At 46.2% G+C, this 14,692-nt stretch overlaps 1 protein-coding gene across 7 annotated transcripts in view; it reads right to left on the bottom strand.

Annotated features, from left to right (window-relative positions):
* The window catches only part of LOC144669448 (epsin-2-like), a 44,725-nt gene that overhangs the window by 3,589 nt on the left and 26,444 nt on the right, over positions 1 to 14,692 (bottom strand). For 3 of the 7 annotated variants that reach the window (XM_078531884.1, XM_078531888.1, XM_078531885.1), the window contains 6 exons: positions 12,423 to 12,576; positions 10,184 to 10,333; positions 7,701 to 7,811; positions 4,008 to 4,052; positions 3,630 to 3,881; positions 166 to 3,396 (listed from right to left, as the gene is read on the bottom strand). In XM_078531884.1, the coding sequence (XP_078388010.1) occupies positions 3,119 to 3,396; positions 3,630 to 3,881; positions 4,008 to 4,052; positions 7,701 to 7,811; positions 10,184 to 10,333; positions 12,423 to 12,576 (990 nt within the window). In that variant the 3' untranslated portion in view covers positions 166 to 3,118. Of the gene's footprint in view, positions 1 to 165; positions 3,397 to 3,469; positions 3,882 to 4,007; positions 4,053 to 7,700; positions 7,812 to 10,183; positions 10,334 to 12,422; positions 12,577 to 14,692 lie in introns of those variants that run through there. The other 4 variants (XM_078531886.1, XM_078531887.1, XM_078531889.1 and 1 more) reach the window with 4 other exon arrangements.

The following is a 14,692-nucleotide window of genomic DNA, read 5'->3' as shown; positions in this document are numbered from 1 at the left end:
ACAGAGAATTAATGCTGCAGAGGGTTACTGTATACAGAGACCATTAATACTGCCTGGGGTTACTGTATACAGAGACCATTAATGCTGCAGAGAGTTACCGTATACAGAGAATTAATACTGCAGAGGGTTACCGTATACAGAGACCATTAATGCTGCGGGGTTTACTGTATACAGAGAATTAATACTACAGAGGACGTTTAATTCTGAGGCAGAATGAGTTCTTTCTGGGCTCCAAGCTCCATGTATTTGATCTGGACAAAAATTATAAAAGTAATTTTCACTTTAATTTTTTTTCTAAAAAGTTTTTTTAAATTCCAGAAACTGCCAGGCACCCAGAATTAAACTATCCCAACTAATTAGAATGTATAATTTATTTTGTAATAAAAGTTCATTGTAATTTTCTTTCCTGTAACTGCAGACAAGGTTTACTTAAAACTGTAAACTTCCCATCCTGACTTCCAAAGCTTAAATGCAATGAAACAGTTTTTCAAATGGTTGAGAATGTAAGACAAGTTTTAAAAAATCTCCACGGGCATTTCTCCCAGTCCTTGTCCTGCACACTCATTAGTGTTTGTAAACTTGAAAAAACTTCTCCCAGACAATCCTTAACCAGACCTCTCAATAACTGTTCACTTTGTAGTTCCACCAGCAAAGTGGGTGGGGGGGGGGGGGGGGGGGGTGTCCACCATTGAGATATTGAGGGGCTGTGAAGGAATTCAGGGTCAAGCTTTCCAATGAACAAAGGTGAACCGAAGCCTAAAAAACACTTCAGTAGGAAAATTCTACATTAATAAAGCACCTGTGGGAAACATCGATGTGTGAGGGGAGCTCTGGGCTGTATTCAGTATGGAAGAGCAGTCAGTCAATCACTCTGGGAAGACTGGCTAGTGTCTGCGCACATACACGGACGACAACATTACCTGGTCAAGGATGCATTTCCCTGCTGATGGACAACAGTGGCGAGGTCTGCGGAAGAACAGACTCACTTTATACCTCACACCACTTCCGATGTCCAAACCTCCAACACCTTCCTCTCCTGATGTGCAAAAATACCAACCCCCCCCACCCCCCTTCACTAATGCTGAAATGACTGTTACAACCCTCCCCCAAATCCTTTCTCACCTTCACTCTTTATCATTCCTGAGGCCCCACATCTTCAGAGAAGCACTAAATTCAGGCAGCTGTCTAAAGATTTAAAAAGTTTTAAGTTCTTATTGCTGTGTCTGATGTCGTCCCATTGTCACTGATACGAGAGCGGGGAGTCTCCTGAAGCCTCTGGGCTGTTTGGGAGGGACGCTGCTCTTGCAGCAAGCTGGGGTGCGCATCGGTAAATATCATCAACTTCCTGACTCTGGAACCTATTCAAAAAACTTATCCCAGCTTGCCCAAGTGAGGTTCAACAGCAACCAGGTGTGTGTCTGCTGCTAACTGCTGGAAGTATTTACTGGGGCCAGTGAACGCAGTACTGATCACACCCAAGAAGCTGCCAGGCACAAGACTGGCAGGTGACAGCTGGAGCATTTGCTTCCAGGTCTTTCTGCACAGCCCTCTGAACCGCTCAAAAATTAAACTCCTTTATTCACTTGTCTAATGATCCGAGTTCTGCTGGGAATCTAACTACTGTTCTGAGGATTGCATTCTACAATCGCCCTGTTTGTCAGTGAAACATCACCCCCCCAGCCGCCGAGTCAGTGGTCTTGACCTTGATGTCCCCCCTTTTTAAAAAACAATGGTGGAATGATTCATTCCATCGAGTGAGGTCATGGCTGGGGCCGGGGAGTGGTGCTGGGGTGAGGGAATAAGCACATCTCTGCAGAATGTTGCATCTCTCAACACCATCGTCATGACCCGAGTCCTGTCTCTCGAGCCGACACATCAAACAGAGCAGATCGTAAACACGTATAAACAACAAAATGTAAACGTTTTTTTCAACAAAAGCACTGGCAGCGAACGGACAGAATCCAGCACCGAGCTGTAAAGTCTCGATACAACCTGCAAGGCCAGAGCTATCAGCAAGAATTCAATGGCTTGCAAAGAGTGACTGGCTGAGGAGATAACTACGTGACACAGATCTGCAATCGAGCTTCCCTACAGCGCTTACAGTGACAAAAATAAACCCCAAACCACCAGTCTGTGAAAGCACTGCAGACAGCTCCATTAGAAAACTATGCAGCTATTCAACTATTACAGTGTCACTAATGAAGGAGCCAGAGTTCCTTGGAGCAGTGCAACTGGAGTGAGGGGAAAAGAGGAGAGAGCAAAATCAAGCTTCAGATGGTGTGAAAGTATCCCAGGGCCAGCCAGGTAGGATGAGAAATAACATCCAGCACCCGGTAACAAGCCAGCACAAGGGGAGGAGGAAGACAGGAGGCTGCTTTGTGAGGAGCAGAGCTTTTTTCCAGATCTAGAGGCTACATCCCATAGAGCTGACCAGGAACAGGACAGACTTGGACAGGGGTTTGTGGGTCCCGGAAACTTATATTTGGGAACTGCAGTAATGCATGACATCCTTCCTGCAAAAAACACACGTTTCCCACCAGTGAATCCTTGCTGGGAAATGGAGGGGCCGAGTGCCTGCGATCAGACTGAAGATCCTGGCTTTGTTTCTCGCCCACCCCCAGCTGTTGGTCAGAGTCACAAGATAAGGCAGCGCAGCACCGAAGCCTCATGCGCACGTGCCACATTCGTGGTAACTTAGCTGCACAGAACTGACCAACTCCACCAGACAGCCAGCATTCTGCTCCTGATGGCTAGGGGTTACTGGGTAGACTTGCCAAATCGGGATTCCCACCGGATTCCGTCACTGTCATGAAGCAAATCTGGAAATACAAGTTATTTCTGCATCTCTACGTTTACACAATCGGCACAGCAAGCTGCAATCAACTTCCCCGCTCACGCTCAACAGACTTTACTGAACTGTTAAACCAGATGTGTCACTTCTCAGTCCAGGACAGCCGAGTGTAATTTAACACACACACAACCTTTCTTGCATCTTAATGACATTCTCACAATTGTCCAAAAAGGAAGAACTCAGGATATTTCAGACTGGAATTTTACAGAGGCTAGAGGGAAACCACAGTTATAAAACAGATCACTTAAACATGAGCCGAGACAGGGATCATAATAAAAATGGATTGGTGGAGCTTGCAGACGGACCAGAGGCAGGAGGGGCTGCCATGGTAACATAGGTCGACCCCATCATCCCTTGCACACCGCTGCTCTGCGGCACCCGCATGACTGGCACGGTTACCACGGGAGCAGCCCCGACTCTGGGCATCGTGAAGGAGGCACCGCTCACACTGACGGGTCCAAATGGAGTCTGGGTCACGGCCATCACGGAGCTGGACACTTGTGCGGACGTGGGGTGGAATGGGTTGGCCGAAGCAGCAGGTGCGCCTGTGGAGGAAAAGAGACCTTGTCAAAACTCAGGGAGGGAGAAAGTCAATTGCTCCAAAACCCCACTGCGGTTAAGTCCCCTCCCCACTCACCCACCCGGTATCCTTTTGGAGACACCAACTCTGGTTCAAGTCCTATTCACGGGGCACTGAAAGCTGTCGGGCACATCACCCAGTGACCGACGGGTAGGCTTGTGCTCTCCACCGAGCCCGAGAGCAGAACGTGGTACTCACCCTGTGCCAGGAAGGGGTTGGTGCTCACATTTGGGTGCGTCGTGCGGGTAATGAGGGTGTCCAGGTTTACCAGCGAAGCATTTGGACCTAAGAAGGATTCAGGGTTCCTGTGTATGGTTGGCTGATGCTTGGACGAGGGCAGCTTGGAGATCACAGTGCTCGACATGGAGGACATGTCAAAGACGTCGGGGCAGCGCGTGATGACAGACGTGGCTGGAGTGGTCAGACCATCACCCAGTACCTCAAACCTGCCTGTGAAGAGCAGAGCGAGACGGTTGGCTTGTTTCTAAAGAAGTCACATCGCTAACATGAAAATCAACCTGTTAACAGCACTTATCCCATCATCAAAATCAGGCTGATTAAGGGCAAGGAACTCACCAAGGCTCCTTAGACAGCAGCTTCCAAACCCACGACCTCGACCATCTAGAAGGACAAGGGCAGAAGACACGTGGGAAAACCATCACCTGGAAGTTCCCCTCCAAATCCCCCTCCAAGTCACTCACCATCCTGACTTGGAAATATATCACCGTTCCTTCACTGTCGCTGGGTTAAAATCCTGGAACTCCCTCCCTAACAGCACTGTGGGTGTACCTACACCACATGGACTGCAGCTGCTCAAGAAGGCAGCTCACCACCACCTTCTCAAGGGTAATTAGGGATGGGCTATAAATGCTGGCCTAGCCAGCGATGCCCACATCCTGTGAATGAATAAAAAAAAAGCATACATCTTGGAGTTTCTCTACACTGTTGATGAATTCCCTCTCACAGTATTGCTGGGAAATATCAGCAAATTTTCAGCTCCCATCAGTTGCTGCACTCGTACCACGAGGGGCAGACAGCTATTGCTTTGAACTCCATACCAGGGCTCGAATGAATAAAGCCACAACCAGTCCAGTTCATTCAGGAATCGCTGTCCTGGGGAATGAGGGCTTAAGCCAAGGCACCATTCTCCTCTTATGGAGAAAAAAAAACAAAAATACCTGGAAAAACTCAGCAGGTCTGGCAGCATCTGCGGACAGGAACACAGTTAACGTTTCGAGTCCGAATGACCCTTCAACAGAACTAAGGAAAAATAGAAATGAGGTGAAATATAAGCTGGTTTAAGGGGGGAAGGGGACAAGTAGAGCTGGATAGAGGGCCAGTGATAGGTGGAGATAACCAAAAGATGTCACAGACAAAAGAACAAAGAGGTGTTGAAGGTGATGATATTGTCTAAGGAATGTGCTAATTAAGGGTAGAAAGCAGGACGAGCAAGTTACAGATAGCCCTAGTGGAGGTGGGGTGGGGTGAAGGAATCGAAAAAGGCTAAAAGGCAGAGATAAAACATTGGATGGAAATACATTTAAAAATAATGGAAATAGGTGGGAAAAGAAAAATCTATATAAATTATTGGAAAAAAAAGGGGGGGATTGGAAAGGGGGTGGGGATGGAGGAGAGAGTTCATGATCTAAAATTGTTGAACTCAATATTCAGTCCGGAAGGCTGTAAAGTGCCTAGTCGGAAGATGAGGTGCTGTTCCTCCAGTTTGCGTTGAGCTTCATTGGAACAATGCAGCAGGCCAAGGACGGACATGTGGGCATGAGAGCAGGGTGGAGTGTTGAAATGGCAAGCGACAGGGAGGTCTGGGTAATGTTTGCGGACAGACTGAAGGTATTCTGCAAAGCGGTCACCCAGTCTGCGTTTAGAGCAGGGCCTGTGGAGGGGAGACAAACTCTCAGCCACAGCTGGCATGGGAATGGGAGTCAAGGGGAAAAAAAATTGCATTTATTATTGCACCTTGTCAAGTCTCAAACACTCTACTGCATTCGTTGCTCCTAATGCGGTTTCCTCTACATTGGAGAGACCAAATGCAGACTGGGTGACCGCTTTGCAGAACACCTTCGGTCTGTCCACAAGCATTACCCAGACCTCCCTGTCGCTTGCCATTTCAACACTCCACCCTGCTCTCATGCCCACATGTCCATCCTTGGCTTGCTGCATTGTTCCAATGAAGCTCAACGCAAACTGGAGGAACAGCACCTCATCTTCCGACTAGGCACTTTACAGCCTTCCGGACTGAATATTGAGTTCAACAATTTTAGATCATGAACTCTCTCCTCCATCCCCACCCCCTTTCCAATCCCCCCCCTTTTTTTTCCAATAATTTATATAGATTTTTCTTTTCCCACCTATTTCCATTATTTTTAAATGTATTTCCATCCATTGTTTTATCTCTACCTTTTAACCTTTTTCGATTCCTTCACCCCACCCCCACTAGGGCTATCTGTACCTTGCTTGTCCTGCTTTCTACCCTTAATTAGCACATTCCTTAGATAATATCACCACCTTCAACACCTGTTTGTCCCTTTGTCTGTGACATCTTTTGGTTATCTCCACCTATCACTGGCCCTCTATCCAGCTCTACTTGTCCCACCTCCCCTTAAACCAGCTTATATTTCACCTCTCTTCTATTTTTACAGTTCTGTTGAAGGGTCATTCGGACTCGAAACGTTAACTGTGTTCCTCTCCGCAGATGCTACCAGACCTGCTGAGTTTTTCCAGGTGTTTTTGTTTTGGATTTCCAGCATCCGCAGTTTTTTGCTTTTATCTCCTCTTAAGGAGGCTGTGCTGGGAAAGAGGTAGGCCTGGTGTGGAGCAGGGACAAGATCGAATAGATCAAAGGGCCTTCTCAATCCCAGACTGTCTTGTGAACTTAAACCCTTTTCAAAAAAAAAAGTGAAAGATTTTCTGGAAAATGAAACTAGCCAATCCACCATAGGTTGACTGAAGCAGAGACTGGATCTGGCTTACAATCCTCACAATCAGATTCCCAAAAGAAAGAAACACAGTAATTCTTCAGTTGTTGCAATGTTGTACATGTGTTCATGAAAAAGTGCAACTTTAAGTGAAGCAAGATTAAGCGAATCCGATTTTCCCAATAAAACTAATGTAAAAGTTCGCTTCTTGTGCCAGTCTTCCAGGTTTGCACCATGGTGGTCAACTTGCTGTTAAAACATAATAAGTTGAAATACTGTATATTCCCAAATTCCTACATTGGTAAACGAAATAACTTTTAAAGCAAAATAATTGTATAAATTTAAAGAAACACAGCCTGGTTTTGGAGAGATTGGACTCCACCCAGCAGCAGAATAAGGTGCCAGTGGTGCTGGAGCAGCCAAAGGAGCTCCCAGCGATGGTGCAGCTACCCCAGCAGCACAGGGGAAAATGGCAGCAAGAGCCTTGTAGACTTGTGGGACGTGCAGGCCACAGAACAGGAACTCTCTGGCAAACAATGTTATAGTGAAAGCTGCAACGTTAAAAGGTTATAGGTTCCTTGTTTTATCACCGTTATGGAAAAACGATGTTGGCCGAGTCAATGTTAAGTGAGGAATTACTGTTTTGTAAGGGAGGGAATGTTTGAGGATTTTCTCCTTGCTCTGCTGCAGGGAGCGTATTCCTGGGATACAGCTCAATGCATGACAGCAGCTTCCCATTATCTCATCAAGATAGTCTTCATGATCCAACCCAGAACGTGTCAGCTGGCTGCCCGGAGGCGTGTGGGAGGAAGGTGCATTCCAGCTGGGGCCTGAGCCAGTTTGCACCCCAATATTCACAAGCAAAGACTTTCCAGCAGCTTCCACACCCCAGCGACCAGGACCAGGAACCTTGGCTCACTGACTCCTCACCGGCCCGGTGCTGCTGATTGTCACCTTGCTCCTGCTGCCCTAGCCCAGGATGGCCAGCTCAGCACAGGCCAGGAATGGTTCAGTATCACCCGGCACTGAGGAGCTAGCAAACAGCAACCCGACAACTCAATCCAACACGGGGACTATGGGAAACGAGCCGGGGAGAAACATGAACTGGATCGCTCCTTCAATGAGATGTCACAGGTAGTTGGGCAGAATGGCCTTTTGTGGTGTAAGACTCTCGATTTTAATTTCAATCACCCCACCATGAGAAATTCCAGGCTCAGGTATTCTATTCAGACAACGGACCAACACAGGCAGAGTAATGCTGAAAAACCTGCATCCCCTGACCTGAGTGTCATGTCAGGAAAACATTCTGAAGTGTAACAAGAGGAGGAAGGCTGACCTGCGCCCTGGCCTTCTGCTTTCCTGGGTGATCCTCGCAGATGGCTGAACGCGGAGAAATCATCGGTCACAGCTGCATCAGCAGCACTGAGAGAGTGGAAGGGGGAAGCCACTGTGCAAGGAAACAATTTAACATCAAACACATCATCATGAGACAGCTCACAGACCCTGCATGGATTTTCAAAAGGCATTTGATCCAGTGCCACACAACAGACTTGTGAGCAAAATTCTAGGTCATTGAATAAAAGGAAAAGTAGGCACTTGGATAAGAAATTGGTTGAGTGACAGGAAACAGTAGTGATAAATGGTTGTTTTTCAGATTGGAGGAAGGTTTGTAGTGGAGTTCCTCAGGGGTCAGTGTTGGGACCCTTGCTCTTCCTGATGTATATTAATGACCCAGACTGTGGTGTGCAGGACACGGATTTCAAAATTTGCAGATGATACGAAGATTGGAAACGTTGTCAACCGTGATGGGGATAGTCTTGAACTTCAAAAGGACAGACACATTGGTAGATTGGGCAGACAATTGGCAGATGAAGTTCAATGCAGATAAGTGTGGGGTGATTAATTTTGGCAGGAAAGATATGGTGAGACAGTATAAAATAAAGGGAGACACTCTAAAGGAGGTGCAGGAATAGAGGAACCTCGGTGTATAAGTACATAGGTCATTGAAGATGGCAGGGCATGTTGAGAGAGCAGTTAATAAAACATATAGCATCTTAGGCTTTATTAATATAGGCACTGAGCACTGAGTACAAGGGTAAGGAGGTAATGTTGAACTTGTATAAGTTCTGGGCACCATACTTGAGGAAGGATGTGAAGGCATTGGAGAGAGTACAGAGGAGATTCACAAGAATGATTCCCAGGATGAAGATCTGTAGCTATGAGGATAGATGGAGATGTTGGGGCTGTTTTCCTTGGGGAAAAGAAGGCTGTGAGGAGACTCTATAAAGGTATTCAAGATCCTGAGGGGTATGGACAGGGTAAATAGTGAGAAACTGTTCCCACTCAAGAGAACATCAAGAACTAGAGGGCACAGATTCAAAATAATTGGCAGAAGGAGTAAATGTGATGCGAGGAAAAATCTTTTCACCCAGAGGGTGGTTGGCGTGTGGAACAAACTTCCCGAAAGGGTGGTGGAGGCAGACTCGAATGAAGTACTGAAAAGGGAATTGGATTGCTACCTGAAAAAAAAAGAGAATGTGCAAAGTTACGGGGATAAGGCAGGGGAGTGGGACTAGACGGAATGCTCTCTCAGAGAGCCAGTGCAGACTCGATGGGCCGAACAGCCTCCTTCTGCGCTGTAAAGATTCTGTGATAGTGTGCAATGAAAACCAGTGCTTCAGATTTACACCCCTCCTCCCTCCAGCATGGATGGTAAGACCGGGACAGAAGCCACGGAGCACTGACTTCATGCCTCACCTCATCCAGTTCCTAATCTCAGTTATGTTGATGTAGAAAACTGGCTAAGGACACTCGCTCTCACATACTCAGTACGGTTATGATAATGAACCAGTAATCCAGACAATGTGAACTCAAATACCACCACAGCAGTTCTGTGCAAATATATTCAGTTTGAAGAAAAAAAAATCAGGAATAAATAGAAGCTGGGATCAGTAAAAGAGACCATGAAGCTGTCAAGATAGTAGTAAAAATCCTTTAGGGAAGGAAATCTGTCATTCTTACCCGGTCTGGGCCCAGTCCCACATCAACATGGTTGACTCCTCACTTGACAACAGCATCCCAGGAATGAATTGTTATATTAAAAGAACATTATGGATTGTGGAGCAGGGCCTGTGGAGGGGAGACAAACTCTCAGCCACAGCTGCCATGGGAATGGGAGTCAAGGGGAAAAAAAAATTGCATTAATTATTGCACCTTGTCAAGTCTCAAACACTCCTATTGCCTCACATAAAACAAACTGCTTTGAAGTGCAGTTATTTATGTAGACGATTGTCACTTTGAACACAGCAAGATCTCTCGCATTAAAATGACCAATTAATTTGCTATTGGTGGTGTTGGCTGGTTGGTTTCCTTACATCAGTGGAAGTACTTTATTGGCTGTGAAAAGGACTTTGGGACATACGGAGGTTATGAAAGGTGCCATACAAATGCAGTTTTTCAATTGAGGGAAGACAGTGAATCAGAATAACAGGAGGGGAGCTCCCCACTCTTTTCCAAATATCTGAATGTACAGTTAGTGGATATAATCCTTCAAAGCACTCACAAAATGTTGTATTGTATTGTGAAAGGGTTGCCAAGTCTCCCGAGCCACAAGGTAAGTGGCATAAGAGGCTGTCACCCTGCAAACACATCCCCACAAATTAAATGTAATACCACATAAATAAAAAGCTGTAGCTGTAGGTTCCAAAACAGAATCTTTATCCTAAAAAAAAAACTCAAGTCAGGTTCACATTAATTTAAAGAAACAACGTAATTGAGTTTATCTAACAGGGATTTGTCTCTCTGGTGTTCTGTACGCACCTGTAGGAGAGGTAGGAGGCCAGGGGTCTCGGTCAGACACTGCTGAAGCTGTACCCCAGGGGTCTGTGCTTCTTGGCTGTTGCTCTCCTGACAAGCGACGGCTTGAAGATCCCCACGGGTCGGAGGAAGCGGCAGCCAGTCTGGAACCTGCTGTAAGAGGGATTAGCTCTTCAATTTACCAGACCCACAAACTGAAAAAGGCTTTCGGCTCAACTCAAGCAACAACCAACAAGAACCATCAGTCGTTGGGACAAATGACACCAAAATGGAAGATGATGGAGTGCGGCTTTCAAGATTGAGTAAATTATTAGAGACGTTTTCAGTCATTAGCAAGGCATCTACTGTCACTGTGAACAAAGGGAGTGAAAGCAACAGACTGTGCATGTGACATGGGCCCCGGAGACAACCAAGGGCATCAATCTATCCTCTCAGGGCAATTGCTTTTACATAGGATCACTTCACATCTCAAATTTCTCTGTGCAATTCACATACAGTAAAATTACAGCTCAATGACTGCAATGCAGAAGCAAGTTTGCTCACAACACCACCCATACTACAAGGAAATAAATGAACAACCAGTCAATCAGTCTCTTCCTCAGTGGTTTTGACAGATTGACCAAGATGCTGGGAGAATTTCCAGCTATACTGGATCTTTAACATCCACCCCCACCATCAGAAAAGGCAGATTGCCACAGACAATAAGGTCATACCCAGCCAGAACTGCAACCAGGTGTTAAACAGGGAGCACAGGCTGATGCTTCAGTGCAGCACTGAGGGAGTGTTATATTGCTGGGTGAAACATTAAACAGAGTCCCACCAGCCTTTTCTGGTGGTTCAAGTGGATTAAAGATTCCATGGAACTAGTCAGGTACAGGGATTACAGTCTTGCTAGGGAGTTTCATTAAACTCTGTAGACTCTGGGATAGCATTGCCTCCATGCTGGAGGAAGGGGATGGAGATGTATAGATAAACACATACACACACCAAATTTCAAAAAAGCTTCTGCAGCTCAAATAACCTTGGGATGTGCATTCAGTACAATGTCAGAAGATACACAGCGCCCCGTGATACTCAACACTCCAGGCTCTGTCCTGAGGTGAGTCTGGCGGGGTAAGAGTGCTGCACTCAGTTTGCCTGCAGCTTGTCGTGCAGCCAAGGCCCTCGGCTGTCGAGTACCCAGACAGATGGTGACTGGTTTGAGCCCCGATGGTTGCCAGCTTGATTTGCCTGGTGCAGCTGCTGCCCGGTGTCATTGGGATGACGATGGCACCTTGAGGAGGCATGTCCCCCTTTGATTTAAAACAGCCATCGTTCAGCAACACTGTTCCGCAAACCACGCTAACTTTAACTGCAGCATTTAAACACGGTCTAGATAAATAGCACTACCCCCTCAAAATGACTGAACACAAACTGAGACAGTTTTCCATGTGAAAACTACAACACTACAAAAAATTCCAATCCACAAATGAAGTTATTAGACAGTCAGGGGTCGGATATTCTAGAGTTCTAATGTTCTGGATAGACAGGTTCAGAAGTAAGAACACTATGGATACAGTATTCCCCAAAGTGATCATGCCCAAAGCCTTTGAAAATTGTGTTGAAATTCTAACTCAATGACAAACATCCTTCCTCTTCCCTTTGAAAGCACGGTGTCAGGCAGGGGCCTCTCACCAATAGGACCATAAGACATAGGAGCAGAAGTAGACCATTCGGCCCATCAAGTCTGCTCCACCATTCAATGAGATCATGGCTGATCTGTTAATCCTCAACACCACTTTCCTGCCTTTTCCCCATAAGCCTTGATTCCCTTACTGATTAAAAATCTGCCTATTTCAGCTCTGAATATACTTAACGACCCAGCCTCTACAGCCCCCTGCGGTAAAGAATTCCACAGATTGGGCATCTTCTCTGAGGGTAGTTGAAGTGGCAAGTCATGCACTTGTAAAGGGAGCCCTGACAAGTTGACAGTGCCAAGTACAACCAAAACTCAGCAGCAGCCGATTCTCCCCTCACTCACCCAGAAGCCACTCAGGCCCATTATAACATGCCCACAACTGCCCCTTCAGCTGAGCTCAGCATTGAACCCCTGCCGATGAAGTGGTCCGATTTAACACTAGACAATCCGGTTACTAATGGAGCTATCAGGATTATCTAGGTTACAGGTTTAGTTAGTGACGTGGCATAAGTCTCATCACACAAAAACAAATAGCTGAGGCAAAACAACCCCGAAAGATCTTACCCATCTGCTTCCAAGGATCGGTGGATACTGGACGGGACACAGCTGCCCATGGGTCAGGCTTGGCAGTGGACGCTGATGGCAATGGTGTTCCCCAGGGATCAGATTTGTGTGTCAGGGGAGATGGTGTGAAGTCTGTCAGATCCAGTAAAGCAGTCTGTAAAAACACACCACAAGAGAACACATTTTAACTTATCTGGGGATTCTTAAATTTTGAAGCTTTTTCCTGGCCTCTCCCCTCAGTCATGTCTTCATAGCTATTACAAATTCCTGGGCCCATGTACACATATAATGGAAACCTGCTATGTAAACTAGCCATGATGGAATTACATCTTCCGGTCAGTGATGGCACTGCCCTTGTTGGAGGGTCAGTACTGAGGGAGCGCTGCCTAGGTCGGAGGGTCAGTACTGAGGGAGCGCTGCCTCGGTTGGAGGGTCAGTACTGAGGGAATGCTGTACTGTTGGAGGCTTCCTGTTTACTTGTGCAGGAGATATTAAAGATCCCATGGCATAGTTCAAAGGGTAGGGGCTTCTCAATGCCCAGATTATCAAAAACAGATTTAACTGATCATATTATAAGTTTGTGGAATGTCACTGACCTAGAATAACTGCAGACTAACAATCCAAAGTAATTTGCTGCACAATTAACTCTGGGACCAAGCAATGATGTGATTAATGCAATTATTATTCCACGTGTTCTCAGGCACCCAATAGCCAAAGGAATTGTTTCAAGTTGTTCCAGTACAGCCAAAACAGTGGCATCTACCCAAGTACACAAAAAGCAGGACAAATCCAACCCAGCCAATTACCACCCCATCAGTCTACTCTCCATCAATAAAGTGATAAAAGGTGTCGTCGATGGTGCTATCAAGTGGTAATTACTCAGCAATAACCTGCTCAATGATGCTCAGTTTGGGTTCCACCAGGGTCACTCAGTTCCTGACGTCATTACAGCCTTGGTTCATGGACAAAAGAGCTGAACTCCAGAGGTGAGGTGAGAGTGACTGCCCTTGACATCAAGGCAGCAGTTGACCAACTGTGGCACCAAGGAGCCCTAGCAAAACTGGAGTCAATGGGAATCAGGGGGAAAACTCTGCTGTTTGGAGTCATATCTAGCACAAAGGAAGATGGTTGTGGCTGTTGGAGGTCAATCATCTCAGCTCCAGGACCTCACTGCAGGAGTTCCTCAGGGCAGTATCCTGGGCCCAACCATCTTCAGCTGCTTCATCAATGACCTTCCTTCCATTATAAGTTTGGAAGTGGGGATGTTTGCTGATGATTGCACAATGTTCAGCATCATTCACGACTCCTCAGAGACTGAACCAGTCAATGTCCAAATGCAGCAAGACCTGGACAATATCCAGGCTTGGGCTGACAAGTGGCAAGTAACATTCACGGCACACAAATGCTAGGCAATGAGCATCTCCAACAAGAGAGAACCTAACCATCGCCCGTTGACATTCAACGGCATTACCATCACTGAATCCCCCACTATCAACATCCTGGGTGTTACCATTGACCAGAAACTGAACTGGCCAAGCCATATAAATACTGGAGTGTGACCATTTGATGGGCTGAGGAAAATTAAATAGCTTTCTAATATTTTTTGTATTTAACATTTAGCTGCAGTACTGCCTAAATTCTAAATTTCATCCAGGGGCCTAAGCAGGGAGATAGAAGCTAGCAGCAGCTGAAATAGTTAATTAAGGAAACTGCTTGAAGTGGTCTTGGCCGTACCCGAGCTCAGCTAATCCCATTGTTCAGAACATATAAATTCAGACATTCTCAGTGCAACCAGCACTAGAGTGCGGCCTCAATGGAGCGCGAGTTTGGTGAGCTAAGGGAGGTTAGTGAGGAGGGGAGGGAGGTTAGTGAAGAGGGGAGGGAGATACTCCTTTGCTTTTCTAACTTTTTCACCCTTTAGGAATTGGTTCTTGCTCTACTACAGGGGAAGAAGTGAGCAGTTTGGTGAGTTTCCGCCAAGTGGTCAAGGTCTATTCTATTCCTAAGATTTAAAATAGTGCAGGAACTTGTGATAAGATTAATAAATATATAAAATAGAATAATTAATTGAATAAAATAATTAATTAATGCACATAAGTATAGCAGGGTAGGTGATGTGTCATGGCTGCAGTATGTGGGAACTCCTGGCTACCAGTGTTATTCAGGGCAAGCACGTCTGCAGCTCAAGGAGCTTCGGCTCAGAGTCACTGAGCTGGAGGTGGAGCTGCAGACACTGCATCAAGGAGGTACATCAAGGAGGGTGAGAGTTA

Source organism: Cetorhinus maximus, chromosome 29 (assembly GCF_964194155.1).
Source record: "Cetorhinus maximus chromosome 29, sCetMax3.hap1.1, whole genome shotgun sequence".
NCBI classification, from domain to species: Eukaryota; Metazoa; Chordata; class Chondrichthyes; order Lamniformes; family Cetorhinidae; genus Cetorhinus; species Cetorhinus maximus.
Note: the sequence above shows the minus strand (reverse complement) of the source record. Positions and strands in the feature narration are given on the sequence as shown.